This window comes from Coregonus lavaretus (genome assembly GCF_964263955.1).
Source record: "Coregonus lavaretus genome assembly, chromosome: 23".
NCBI classification, from domain to species: Eukaryota; Metazoa; Chordata; class Actinopteri; order Salmoniformes; family Salmonidae; genus Coregonus; species Coregonus lavaretus.
Window position 1 is genome coordinate 24,656,947 of NC_140010.1, and position 15,197 is coordinate 24,672,143.

General features: G+C 41.5%; 1 protein-coding gene across 1 annotated transcript in view; it reads left to right on the forward strand.

Annotated features, from left to right (window-relative positions):
• Nucleotides 1–512: 512 nt before the first annotated feature.
• Nucleotides 513–15,197, forward strand: part of LOC311150822 (ras GTPase-activating protein nGAP-like) — a 112,723-nt gene continuing 98,038 nt past the window's right edge. The window contains exon 1 of the mRNA XM_084188360.1: nucleotides 513–1,264. Coding sequence (XP_084044486.1) covers nucleotides 1,138–1,264 — 127 coding nt within the window. The 5' untranslated portion in view covers nucleotides 513–1,137. The remainder of the gene's footprint in view (nucleotides 1,265–15,197) is intronic.

A 15,197-nucleotide genomic window follows, 5' to 3' on the forward strand; every position in this document is an offset into this window, starting at 1 on the left:
AGAGAAAATCAATATGTATTTCAAGACATGCTGAAAGGTAGTATTTATGTAATGTATTGACATAAATTATAACACTAGCAATAACATTATTATGAGGTATGGTAGTTTCCCTTACTTGAAGAAAACTTAGCACATTTTAAATGGCAATCAAATAAGTCCAGTAGGTATCAACTAAATATATCAAATAGAAAATAAATGTCTGCGCCATTGTTTTTTAAATAATAATAGTTACAAAAATATATTAAATTGCAGTCTACATCAGACCTATATCTGCCATGTAAATACTATTCAAGTCGGTGCCATTGGTGGAGTCTAGTTAAAATATTTATAATCATTATCAAAAATATGTACATGATACATACAGTACATCATAGATGCTTAGGAATTTTTCTTATACTAGTTTACGTGGAATTTGACAGAGAAGGGCCCAGCCCCTTTGAACCCATGCGTAAACGATTCTCTCTGTGATCTACTGCTCTCGCCTGAATCCCTAGAATTTTGCTCTGGCATGTGATAGAAGTGGAACATTGGTTTGGATTTTAAATGTGAAAATGATTTTTCACCCCCGTGGAAGAGTGAAGAGAAACCCAACCTCGTGAGTGATGCTTCTATTCAAGAATGGGCGCATAATTGACGCCACGGCCGCACACACTTATTATTTTGTTACCCACACATTTGCTTGGAATAACAAGGGCGCGTACTATACTTTCGCGACTTTTTTTGCGCGTGGTCCTGTTGGAGCAGCACTCCACCTCTGATCTCTGGGCAGAGAGGATATGTGAACAAGACCGCTAGCGACAATGTCAACAGCGTAGCTAGCCATAGCTAAACAAAACTGTCTTCATACTAGACTGCACAGACAGCTACCCAGCATTTACAATGTCTGCGAGATAAAGAATAATGGTAGGGCTTTCGTCTAGCCAGAACGTTAGCTTGTGCCAAACAATGAAATAGCTTGCGCGAGCTAGTAAACGTGAGAAAACTTAGCCCGGTTAAACGTGCATTTTTTTTGTCATAAAGCTAACTCACAAGCAGTTAAATTTAAGGAACGTTATTACTTCCCTTTCGATTACGTCGTGGACATCTCAGTTTTGGACACTGTTTCTACCTGGAAGTTATAGGAAAGGTGATTCTAGTATGGAGACCGACTCAGTCACAGGCGACGTGGATTCTCTTCATGGGGGGCTGCTTTCCTTGGATCCATTGCTGGACAGAATCCTAATGGATTCTTTATGCCAGCAACAAGGATGGGTGCGTGTATATGGTAAGATTGACATATATTTTCAAAGATGCTTAGTTAACCAGATAGTGCACTGAGATGAGAGGTGTTCTATGTCTTTTGGTTTTGACATCTCAAATCCCATTCCAACGTTGCCATAAAAACACCAGTGTCGTTGGTTGGAAAAAATGGCACCACTGTAACCAAGCTCTTCTGTCACATAGGAGGGTAGGCTACATGGCTTCAGGGAACAAGCCATGTAACCAACCATAGACATTATACACCCCATACATAATATTACATAATTGCTTGACCCTATTGCCAACATCACAGTATTTAGAGTGTTTGCCATTGCATTGGTAAATATTTGCCATCCAACAGAAGGATATCTAACTTCCAACTTTATTTAATATTTGTTTAAGGTGAGTCATGGAGGGATTGAATTACATATTTTGGTGACTAGAACACAGATGTCAAGTTCAGAAGACATGAAAGGCTCATTTTCAGAATTCCATGTGCATCACATGTCAACACAATGAAATATGGCAACAACCAAATATATATGAAGGTAATTTCTTCTTCTTGACATGCCTTCAATTCATATGACATTATTGGGCTGAGCAGTAGATAATATTCAATACTTGGCATGCTTAGTTCCCAAGCACCATTATAGGTTACACACAGACCGAAAGAGCTGTTAATTAAAACACCTCCATATTATCAGGGGGAAATGCATGCCGCCACCACCAGTAGTAGTGGGGGATTTTCAGGCTCTCACGTTATTATGTATCTACATGACTAAGTCAGATCCTGTTGTTGGGTCTGGATGAGGAGCAGTAGGAATGGACAAGGTGATGGATGGGAGTTTTCCTCTGAAAAAAATGCAATATGGTTGTGACTTGTGATCATATCTTGTGTGGTAGAGGAAGATGAGCACTTTATTTATTTTATTTTATTTCACCTTTATTTAACCAGGTAAGCCAGTTGAGAACAAGTTCTCATTTACAACTGCGACCTGGCCAAGATAAAGCAAAGCAGTGCGATTAAAAACAACAACACAGAGTTACATATGGAATAAACAAAAACAAATGTACAGTCAATAACACAATAAAAAATCTATATACAGTGTGTGCAAATGTAGTAAGTTATGGAGGTAAGGCAATAAATAGGCCATAGTGCAAAATAATTACAATTTAGTATTAATACTGGAGTGATAGATGTGCAGAAGATGATGTGCAAATAGAGATACTGGGGTGCAAATGAGCAAAATAAATAACAATAAGGGGATGAGGTAGTTGAGTGGGCTAATTGCAGATGGGCTGTGTACAGGTGCAGTGATCGGTAAGCTGCTCTGACAACTGATGCTTAAAGTTAGTGAGGGAGATAAGAGTCTCCAGCTTCAGAGATTTTTGCAGTTCGTTCCAGTCATTGGCAGCAGAGAACTGGAAGGAATGGCGGCCAAAGGAGGTGTTGGCTTTGGGGATGACCAGTGAGATATACCTGCTGGAACGCATACTACGGGGGTGTTGCTATGGTGACCAATGAGCTAAGATAAGGCGGGGATTTGCCTAGAAGTGATTTATAGATGACCTGGAGCCAGTGGGTTTGGCGACTAATATGTAGTGAGGGCCAGCCAACGAGAGTGTACAGGTCACAATGGTGGGTAGTATATGGGGCTTTGGTGACAAAACGGATGGCACTGTGATAGACCACATCCAATTTGCTGAGTAGAGTGTTGGAAGCTATTTTGTAAATGACATCGCCGAAGTCAAGGATCGGTAGGATAGTCAGTTTTACGAGGGCATGTTTAGCAGCATGAGTGAAGGAGGCTTTGTTGCGAAATAGGAAGCCGATTCTAGATTTAACTTTGGATTGGAGATGCTTAATGTGAGTCTGGAAGGAGAGTTTACGGTCTAACCAGACACCTAGGTATTTGTAGTTGTCCACATATTCTAAGTCAGACCAGCTGAGAGTAGTGATTCGAGTCGGGCGGGCGCAAGCAGCGTTCGTTTGAAGAGCATGCATTTAGTTTTACTAGAGTTTAAGAGCAGTTGGAGGCCACGGAAGGAGTGTTGTATGGCATTGAAGCTCGTTTGGAGGTTTGTTAACACAGTGTCCAGTGAAGGGCCAGATGTATACAAAATGGTGTCGTCTGCGTAGAGGTGGATCTGAGAGTCACCAGCAGCAAGAGCGACATCATGGATATACACAGAGAATAGAGTCGGCCCGAGAATTGAACCCTGTGGCACCCCCATAGAGACTGTCAGAGGTCCAGACAACAGGCCCTCCGATTTGACACATTGAACTCTATCTGAGAAGTAGTTGGTGAACCAGGCGAGGCAGTCATTTGAGAAACCAAGGCTATTTAGTCTGCCAATAGGAATGCGGTGATTGACAGAGTCAAAAGCCTTGGCCAGGTCGATGAAGACGACTGCACAGTACTGTCTTTTATCGATCGTGGTTATTATATCGTATAGGACCTTGAGCGTAGCTGAGCTGCACCCATGACCAGCTCGGAAATCAGATTGCATAGCGGAGAAGGTACGGTGGGATTCGAAATGGTCGGTGATCTGTTTGTTAACTAGGCTGTCAAATACTTTTGAAAGGCAGGGCAGGATGGATATAGGTCTGTAACAGTTTGGATCTAGAGTGTCACCCCCTTTGAAGAGGGGGATGACTGCGGCAGCTTTCCAATCTCTAGGGATCTCAGACGATACGAAAGAGAGGTTGAACAGGCTAGTAATAGGGGTTGCGACAATTTCGGCGGCTAATTTTAGAAAGAAAGGGTCCAGATTGTCTAGCCCAGCTGATTTGTAGGGGTCCAGATTTAGCAGCTCTTTCAGGACATCAGCTATCTGAATTTGGGTGAAGGAGAAGCGGGGTGGGGGAGTTGCAGTGGAGGGTGCAGAGCTGGTGGCCGGGGTAGGGGTAGCCTGGTGGAAAGCATGGCCATCCGTAGCAAAATGCTTTTTGAAATTCTCGATTATCGTAGATTTATCGGTGGTGACAGTGTTTCCTAGCCTCAGTGCAGTGGGTAGCTGGGAGGAGGTGCTCTTATTCTCCATGGACTTTACAGTGTCCCAAAACTTTTTGGAGTTAGTGCTACAGGATGCAAATTTCTGTTTGAAAAAGCTAGCCTTTGCTTTCCTAACTGATTGTGTATATTGGTTCCTGACTTCCCTGAAAAGTTGCATATCGCGGGGGCTGTTCGATGCTAATGCAGTACGCCACAGGATGCACAGGATGTTTTTGTGATGGTCAAGGGCAGTCACGTCTGGGGTAAACCAGGGGCTATATCTGTTCTTAGTTCTGAATTTTTTGAATGGGGCATGCTTATTTAAGATGGAGAGGAAAGCACTTTTGAAGAACATCCAGGCATCCTCTACTGACGGAATGAGGTCAATATCCATCCAGGATACCCGGGCCAGGTCAATTAGAAAGGCCTGCTCGCTGGAGTGTTTTAGGGAGCGTTTGACAGTGATGAGGGGTGGTTGTTTGACCGCGGACCCATTACGGACGCAGGCAATGAGGCAGTGATCGCTGAGATCCTGGTTGAAGTCAGAGGAGGTGTATTTAGAGGGTAAATTAGTCAGGATGATATCTATGAGGGTGCCCATGTTTACGGATTTAGGGTTGTACCTGGTAGGTTCCTTGATAATTTGTGTGAGATTGAGGGCATCTAGTTTAGATTGTAGGACGGCCGGGGTGTTAAGCATATCCCAGTTTAGGTCACCAAGCAGTACGAACTCTGAGGATAGATGGGGGGCAAGCAATTCACATATGGTGTCCAGGGCACAACTGGGGGCTGAGGGGGGGTCTGTAGCAAGCGGCAACAGTGAGAGACATATTTCTGGAAAGGTGGATTTTTAGAAATAGAAGCTCAAACTGTTTGGGCACAGACCTGGATAGTATGATAGAGCTCTGCAGGCTATCGCTACAGTAGATTGCAACAACAGGCACGGCTGTTGATTGCGCGTGCTAGCGGGCCGGGGCTAGCAGATGGATCTTCGTGGTCGTCGCAACGGGAAGCCTGTTGAAACCACATCAGACAATTACGTCGGCAGACCAGACGTGATGGATCGGCGGGGCTCTGTGTCGACACTAGGAGGTCCCGTCCAGTTGACAGAGAGGTAGATAGCTGGGAGGTGGGCCTGGCTCGAGGCTAGCTCAAGGCTAACTGGTACGTCGGGAAGTGGATATTAGCCAACAACAGCCATTCGGTTGCAGCTAGCTAGTTGCGATGGTCCGGTGTTAAGGTCCAGTGATTCCGGCAGAAAATCCGATATGCTCTGGGTTGATAGCACGCTGTGCAGACTGGCCGATAATTGTCCAGGCTAGAGCTGGCTGGTAGGTAGCACAGGCCACGGACAGTGGTGAAGACCGCTAATAGCAAGTTAGCTGGCTAGCTGGCTAGTTTCAGCCGTAGGTTCTTGATAAAAAAAATAAAGAAATAATAGAATCCGTTCCACATTGGGTGAGGCGGGTTGCAGGAAAGTATATTTAGTTAAAGGATGGAAAGTGAGATAGAGAAATATATACGAATAAAAGACAAAAAAACTGGCTATTTACACGAGGACACAACCCAATACACGACCGCACTACTACGCCATCTTGGACTAACACTTGGTAGAGGAAGATTAGTAACTGCTTTTAGCTGGTGTTAATTTACTGCCTGATTTAAGATTACAAAGTGGCAATGCTATTTATGGATTGCTTGGCTTTACAGCCAGGGTTTGATGTAAGAATGCTGGCTAAATTTGAACTGATGTGTCTTTGTAGCCTACATCCTGTAGTCATGTTGGCAGGGACTGTTGTCATGGTAGCTCACTTCAATGAAAGGAAAGGGATAGCTCAATAATATTGTGCTTAGACAGAACGTCCAGAACATGCTTTCCACTACTGTTTTTTCTTCTTGTATGTTTTAAGATTGGATTGCATTCTGTATCAATTTCAATTGATGTTTGCAACCAGTTTTGATGTTTGCAATAACTCTAAGGCCTGCATTGGCTTTGCGTTTCCTTGGTCATGTTATAAGCTACCTAGAGTAACTTTGGGTAATTTAACTGTAAGACTGGATTGATTTCAAGCAATTTTTTGCTCTTCTCTCAAAGATTATTATTGAACCTTCAGAGGATAGAGGTGATACAACGAAGAACAGAAGCAGAATGATGTTGTTGACAGTGTCTTGTTAATATGCAATACTGCTGCCCACTTGAAGAGTGACTAGAAGAGAGACGTTTTCTTAATGGAAATGGAACATTTTGACCTCGGTATACAGTAATGTTTTCTATGGATGAAGTTGTTCTCGAGGGAATCCTGGGAATGTTCTGCCAGGCCTATTTTTAGTTTTATTTGTTAATATCCTGGGAAAGTCACTTGATGTTAAGGGGTCAGTTGACACCATGTTTAGTAAGCCATGAATACATCTTAGCTGCTAAATGATGTCTTATGATTATGAGGATGAGGTCAAATGTGCTGAAATATTTTGAGAGAGTGTCACTGTTCAGGTTTTTGCTTTAGGCTAACATTGTTTTAATCGTTGTGGCTTTTTAAAAAAAAAGTCACGACTTGTATTTCAAATTGAAAGTGTCAACAGTTGAGTATGTAGGTGAGCTTAAGATTTGTTTGTTTTGCTCTGGAGAACTTGGGTTTTAGAGCAGGCGAGTGACTAGCCTACTGTAGCTGCAGTGAATAGTATGATTGTACTGTGGCCCATGGACAGCAGCAGCCCTGTCTCTGAGTCCCAGCACTCTCAGGATGTTTGCCTCCACTTCCCTCCTCCTCTCCCCTGACTTTTTCAAGTGACTCGCCGGAGCTGTGATGTAAGCAGACAATTCTGTGAATGACCTCAGTGGCCAGGATTCCAGATCAGCAGGCACCAGTGTTCCAACGTCACTGCGTTCCACCGCTGAAATAACTCAATAAGGATGCCGGCCGGCTGATCCCAATGTTTTTCCAGTAAAAAAAAAACCTGTCTTCTCTTAGTGTTTTGTCATTAAGTTCCAGACATGTAACCAAAGGCAAAAGGATCTACATTTTCAGTGAAGTTGGCCTTTTTTTTTTTTTTTAAGTAAGAAACATTCTCAATGGTTGACAGTTCAACTGTGAAATTGGGGATTCATTTGACTTTTTTGGCTATTTAGCAATTATTGTGTCGAATGAGTATCCAATGTTTAGCCACAGTGGAATGACAGAATGGCAAGGTATGGTAGAACAATTATGCTCCCAGTCCTTGCTTGTTGGCTGAGCTGCCAATTTGAGTTCTATTCAGGCTGAAAGAGTGCTTGTCATGGCTGCTTCTCATAGGGCGCTCAGGGTCACCATAGCAGCTGTCTACAATTTTTTCAATTAGGCTAGTAAACACTCAGAACAACAATTACAATTTCCAGTTATGGGAATAAATGTTGTTTAAGTAGGCATGGCCTAGATTTCAGATCCTAGGCCTAAGCATTAGTTTGTGTTACTCAAAAGCAAGACATGATCCAACTGTCCGTCCCTGAATATCAAACATAGCACCATACGGATTAGGATTATGTCCCATTAATAAGGCTTGTGGTGCCCTGCTTGAATCCTTTGAAAACGTTGACAGTGCATTAGCCAGAGAAAGGGAATTGTGCATAAGCCTATTAAAGGTTGACTGAAGAAGGAAGACCGAAGAAAAGGTTTATCGTGGCCCTCATATTCTATTCATCCACACCTCATTTGAGGAATAACGAAGTAGGCTTTAAAGTGAATTATTACAATATCATAAATCTCTAGCTGTAGTTTAGGTTTAAACACAGATTTTTATAATCCCTGTCCTCTAACAATACATCATTGTTTTTTTTCTAAACCACCCAAACTCTATCGGTTTAGGCAATGGCCTAAATCGAGTCAATGAAATTGAACTCATAAACCAATCCCATTACTGCCATAGTTTGTCCTCAGTAGTCCACATTTTATCCATAGAGGAGCAATTTGCTCGTATGGCCTGCTGTTTTAGACAGTTGTATTCCCATTCATAGAAGACCAGTGGTTGACGGCCTCCCTGTGTTTGACTGCAGATAAGGGCAGGTATCTACAGATCCTCCACCCTTTCTTTCGACACATAGTCTAATTGGCTGCAAAACAACATTCTGGGATTCCAGGCGTTACCTGAAAACACAGGAAGTCCCCATCCTGTTTTAGATCCAATTCCAGATCTTTGAAGGATAGGCCTGTTAACAATGTTCCCTCATTTTTGGGGGGGCTGAGCAAATTTCAGGTCTTGTGAACGGAATGTTGAATTTTGTGAGAATTCTGTGCAACTTCCGGCGCGTTTTTACAGTGAACTGAGGCTGTACCCGTTGAAGTTACTGTTAGACTGTAGCCAATAAGCTATTGTGCCTACAGTATTTGAGCATAATGTAGGAGTGGCCTACCAACAAAACCAATAGAGAAAATCCCATAACATTTTCACATGGAAATAGCTTTTGATTTCTATGATATAGCCTATGTTGTGTTCAATGCAAGCCTACATTCGTCATGAGACTTTTAAAAACTTGTTTAGACTATGCAGGGCTTGACATTTTTAAACTGGAAGAACTTGTCCCGATTGGTGTTTTTAAATCTCTGATGAAGGATTTTGAGGCTGATTCCCTGACCTGTCAATGTTTTTAATTTGCTGTTTTTGATATTGTTATACTCTTGTGAATTCATGAATGGTTTTTACTAGATTACTTGTAGTTTTTCATGTTGTCTGTCTGTAATTTTTTGTAATGACTTGGTGCTGCCTATCTTGGCCAGGACGCTCTTGAAAAAGAGATTTTAAATCTCAATGAGCCCTTCCTGGTTAAATAAAGGTTAAATAAAATAAAAATAAAAATAATTAATGTAACACCATGGGCCAAATAGATGAATGTAAATTGCATTATATTGTGTTGTATGATGCACGAAACCACTTTACAAAATACAAATCATTATTATTATTATTATTACCATACAGAAAACTAGACAATGTAGGCTACCCTCTGCCTATTGTCTTATTTGCATATTTAAGCCTGTTTCAAAATACAACACAGCCCCTTAAACAAGCTTTTTACCTGATTCGCTTTTCAAAGAGCTTGAAATGTACACGTTTTATGCTCCTGTAGGAAGCAGTAGTTCCCCCATTGCTGAAATGGGGGAATTCGGAAAGTATTCAGACCCCTTGACTTTTTCCACATTGTTACGTTACAGCCTTATTCTAAAATTGATTAAATAAAAAAAATCCTCATCAATCTACACACAATACCCCATAATGACAAAGTGAAAACAGTTTTTTTATTTTTTATTTTTTTGCACATGTATTACAAATAAATAACAGATACCTTATTTACATAAGTGTTCAGAAACTTTGCAATGAGACTCAATTGAGCTCAGGTGCATCCTGTTTCCATTGATCATCCTTGAGATGTTTCTACAACTTGATTGGAGTCCACCTGTGGTGTATTAAATTGATTGGACATGATTTGGAAAGGCACACACCTGTCTATATAAGGTCCCACAGTTGACAGTGCATGTCAGAGCAAAAACCAAGCCATGAGGTCGATGGAATTTTCCATAGAGCTCCGAGAGAGGATTGTGTCGAGTCACAGATCTGGGGAAGCGTACCCAAACATTTCTGCAGCATTGAAGGTCCCCAAGAACACAGTGGCCTCCATCATTCTTAAATTGTCCTCTGTAGCTCAATTGGTAGAGCATGGCGCTTGTAATGCCAGGGTAGTGGGTTCGATCCCCGGGACCACCCATACGTTAAAATGTATGCACACATGACTGTAAGTCGCTTTGGATAAAAGCGTCTGCTAAATGGCATATTATTTATTATTATTATTATATTATTATTAAATGGAAGAAATTTGGAACCACCAGGATTCTTCCTAGAGCTGAGTAAAGGGTCTGAATACTTATGTAAATGTAATATTTCCGTTTATTTTATTTTATACATTTGCTAACATTTCTAAAAACCTGTTTTTGCTTTGTCATTATGGGGTATTGTGTGTAGATTGATGAGGGGAAAAAACAATTGAATCCATTTTAGAATAAGGCTGTAACGTAACATAATGTGGAAAAAGTCAAGGAGTCTGAATACTTTCCAAATGCACTGTACTTACCTAGAACTTGACTAATAACACGCTAACTAGCAAATAAAATCAAATGCACTCTGATCTGAAAAGCGCATCCATATTCGGGTGATTGATAGACTGCTCGTCAAAAGAAACTAATGGGGCGAACTGTGAAGTTCAATCTCATGCATCTCTGCGCGGCAGTCCTGGAGGAGGTGCGTGGCCGCACACGTGCTCAGCTTAGAGGGAACATTGGGCCTAAATGTTTTTTTTTTAGTTCTGAAATCAAATGAAGTTGTCTTTGTAATGAATTTGGAAATGCACTACAAATAGGCTTAGGCCTAGACCTAGGCTGCATTGCACATTTCCTAAATAAATCCACCATTTGTATCTGAACCATCATTTCTTTGTCCTCCATTGGCGTCAATGCAAGTGAAAACGTAAATGTTCCAGTTGCGCAGATGCAACACGGAGTGCTGTCTGCGTCAATGATGGATGTCGTGGCTATGCGGGTGTATGTAGGGTTTGTCTGAGGTGAAAATGTTATGAAAGATCCCTCTATGTAAAGCTGAAACGTGAGCTGTGTTGAACATACAACAGAAGCTTTAGTCTTCCAGGATGTGCCTAATCAAACTACTGCACTGAAGCCTCAAACCTTTGCCCTGATTCATCTCACAGCTCCAAAGTTGGTTAAGGTACAGGAGAGATGGAGTAGCCTATGTCTAGACCTTTGCCTTTCATTCAATACCTATCTTGTCATATAAAAAAAATCATCCCATTCAGTTATTCAAAAAATAAAATAAACAGTGACTGAATAAAACATTTCTGCCTGCTCACTGGGTCGTTTGTTGTCATCTCAGATTGTTCTGAAATTGTTTCTGTAGGTAGAAACAGATTAGATAAGCATTTCCGCAACATTACTTTGTTGAAATACCATTTGATTTGAGAATTGGCCATTTCAATTTATAGGATTCATATAATATTCAATAAATATAGTACCCAACATCCGATTTGCACAAAAACCACTTAACGATGATTTAAGATGTGAGGAATCCAAAAAAATTGTAAAATGCCATCCACGGACCCCCAAACCTCACACCAAGCCCACCCCAATGGCCAGTATATAGTATCAGTTCTCTATTTGACAAGTTATATGAAGCTGCGACGTGGAGTATTGTTTATTCATACTATGTAATGTATTCTTAGTGAATTTGGTTATGTAAAAAAATATATATGTTCAGAAAAATGTGCCGCTGTTCATGCTACTGCACTTTTATCCATTTTGCTGGTCTCTTGTGTTTATAAAATGTGTCACAACATTTTCTTTGCGACTTTGGGGTGGCAGGTAGCTTAGTGGTTAAGAGCGTTGTGCCAGTAACCGAAAGGTGGTTCTAATCCCCGAGCCGACTAGGTGAAAAATCTGTCTGTGCCCTTGAGCAAGGCACTTAACCCTAATTGCTCCTGTAAGTCGCTCTGGATAAGAGCGTCTGCTAAATGACTAAAATGTAAATGTAAAACCAATAGTTTTTCCTCATGATGAAAATGCATTGTGGTCATCTTCCTAATTCAATCTTTGTCCAGGAAACTGCCCCTGTGTGTGTTTGGTGAACAAGCAAACTTTTAGGCTACAGCAGTTCTAATGGTTTCAGTATTATGGCCTCTAATGGTTTTCAATGGTAAAAGTCCCGAAAAACACACTGTATAGTGTTTTGCAATGGTAATAGTATTGGGTTGGGTGTAATGGTAAATGTCACTAATCACACAACATATACAGTGGGGAGAACAAGTATTTGATACACTGCCGATTTTGCAGGTTTTCCTACTTACAAAGCATGTAGAGGTCTGTAATTTTTATCATAGGTACACTTCAACTGTGAGAGACGGAATCTAAAACAAAAATCCAGAAAATCACATTGTATGATTTTTAAGTAATACATTTGCATTTTATTGCATGACATAAGTATTTGATCACCTACCAACCGGTAAGAATTCCGGCTCTCACAGACCTGTTAGTTTTTCTTTAAGAAGACCTCCTGTTTTCCACTCATTACCTGTATTGACTGCACCTGTTTGAACTCGTTACCTGTATAAAAGACACCTGTCCACACACTCAATCAAACAGACTCCAACCTCTCCACAATGGCTAAGACCATAGAGCTGTGTAAGGACATCAGGGATAAAATTGTAGACCTGCACAAGGCTGGGATGGGCTACAGGACAATAGGCAAGCAGCTTGGTGAGAAGGCAACAACTGTTGGCGCAATTATTAGAAAATGGAAGAAGTTCAAGATGACAGTCAATCACCCTCGGTCTGGGGCTCCATGCAAGATCTCACCTCGTGGGGCATCAATGATCATGAGGAAGGTGAGGGATCAGCCCAGAACTACACGGCAGGACCTGGTCAATGACCTGAAGAGAGCTGGGACCACAGTCTCAAAGAAAACCATTAGTAACACACTACGCCGTCATGGATTAAAATCCTGCAGCGCACGCAAGGTCCCCCTGCTCAAGCCAGCCCATGTCCAGGCCCGTCTGAAGTTTGCCAATGACCATCTGGATGATCCAGAGGAGGAATGGGAGAAGGTCATGTGGTCTGATGAGACAAAAATAGAGCTTTTTGGTCTAAACTCCACTTGCCGTGTTTGGAGGAAGAAGGATGAGTACAACCCCAAGAACACCATCCCAACCGTGAAGCATGGAGATGGAAACATCATTCTTTGGGGATGCTTTTCTGCAAAGGGGACAGGACGACTGCACCGTATTGAGGGGAGGATGGATGGGGTCATGTATCGCGAGATCTTGGCCAACAACCTCCTTCCCTCAGTAAGCGCATTGAAGATGGGTCGTGGCTGGGTCTTCCAGCATGACAACGACCCGAAACACACAGCCAAGGCAACTAAGGAGTGGCTCCGTAAGAAGCATCTCAAGGTCCTGGAGTGGCCTAGCCAGTCTCCAGACCTGAACCCAATAGAAAATCTTTGGAGGGAGCTGAAAGTCCGTATTGCCCAGCGACAGCCCCGAAACCTGAAGGATCTGGAGAAGGTCTGTATGGAGGAGTGGGCCAAAATCCCTGCTGCAGTGTGTGCAAACCTGGTCAAGACCTACAGGAAACGTATGATCTCTGTAATTGCAAACAAAGGTTTCTGTACCAAATATTAAGTTCTGCTTTTCTGATGTATCAAATACTTATGTCATGCAATAAAATGCAAATTAATTACTTAAAAATCATACAATGTGATTTTCTGGATTTTTGTTTTAGATTCCGTCTCTCACAGTTGAAGTGTACCTATGATAAAAATTACAGACCTACAGTTGTTGCCTTCTCACCAAGCTGCTTGCCTATTGTCCTGTAGCCCATCCCAGCCTTGTGCAGGTCTACAATTTTATCCCTGATGTCCTTACACAGCTCTCTGGTCTTAGCCATTGTGGAGAGGTTGGAGTCTGTTTGATTGAGTGTGTGGACAGGTGTCTTTTATACAGGTAACGAGTTCAAACAGGTGCAGTCAATACAGGTAATGAGTGGAAAACAGGAAGGCTTCTTAAAGAAAAACTAACAGGTCTGTGAGAGCCGGAATTCTTACCGGTTGGTAGGTGATCAAATACTTATGTCATGCAATAAAATGCAAATGTATTACTTAAAAATCATACAATGTGATTTTCTGGATTTTTGTTTTAGATTCCGTCTCTCACAGTTGAAGTGTACCTATGATAAAAATTACAGACCTCTACATGCTTTGTAAGTAGGAAAACCTGCAAAATCGGCAGTGTATCAAATACTTGTTCTCCCCACTGTAGATATGTTTTCGAATAATTGTATTGTAAAACACCATGCAGTGGTTTATAATTGTATTATTTCATTAGGGTTGTCACATTTTAGTCACTAGCCCATTTCTCCGTCACATTTTTGGGCTTCATATGAGAATTGCTGCTTCTTTTTGGGCTATTCAGGGAGAGTTGGGTTGAAGCATTAGGTTGCTAAGAGGACGACAAACTGAATTGCTTTCATAGAGCACTGGCTTGAATTGTGAGGATGACCACACCATTTATTTTCATCATTAGCAAAAGCTATTGGTTTTCTACCCAAAGTTGTAAAGAAAATGTGGTGATACATTTTGATAAACACAAAATACCAGCAAAATTGATAAAAAGGGCAGTAGCAGGAACAGCGGCATCTAGTGGGCAAAACCTGGTACTTTCACTTAATTTATGGGTAAAATGCCAACGACTTCATTGGTAGTGCACTATAAAAGGAATAGGGTGCCATACTACCATTTGTGACCTGTTTCAAGAAGCTTGACCTATGTCGCACGTCACTACTTCACAGGAGAGGCATTTGAACGTTTTTTTTTTAATCAATTATTTTTTGTGGCAGAAATGCCTTCTGGAAGATATGAACTTTCATGTGCCTTAATAACAAACGTGTATGCCATCTGTAAATACAAATACAATTGTTAAATTACAAGCCTAGTTGGTTTAGCCACGGAAAAATACAGGAACCTTCCCGCTAGCCATGATTGGCTGAGATAATGGATGGGCTGGACATGCCGAGAGATGAGTTCAGATTGGTCTGCCATGTAGCATGCTTCTGTCTATAACATGAGCTGCTCAGTATGTGTGGATAATCCTTTCTACCGCAGCTTTTTTTTTTAAGATACGCTGAGATGATGCTGACACTCAGACTTTAAAGGTATGCCAAACAAAAACCATTGATTGCAAAGTTAAAGCTAGAATCCTTAGTTGCTACATCCATTTTTGTACTTATGTGGACACCTGCTTGTCGAACATCTCATTCCAAACTCATGGGCATTAATATGGAGTTGGTCCCCTCTTTGCTGCTATAACAGCCTCCTCTCTTCTGGGAAGGATTTTCACTAGATGTTGGAACATTGCTGCGGAGACTTGCTTCCATTCAGCCA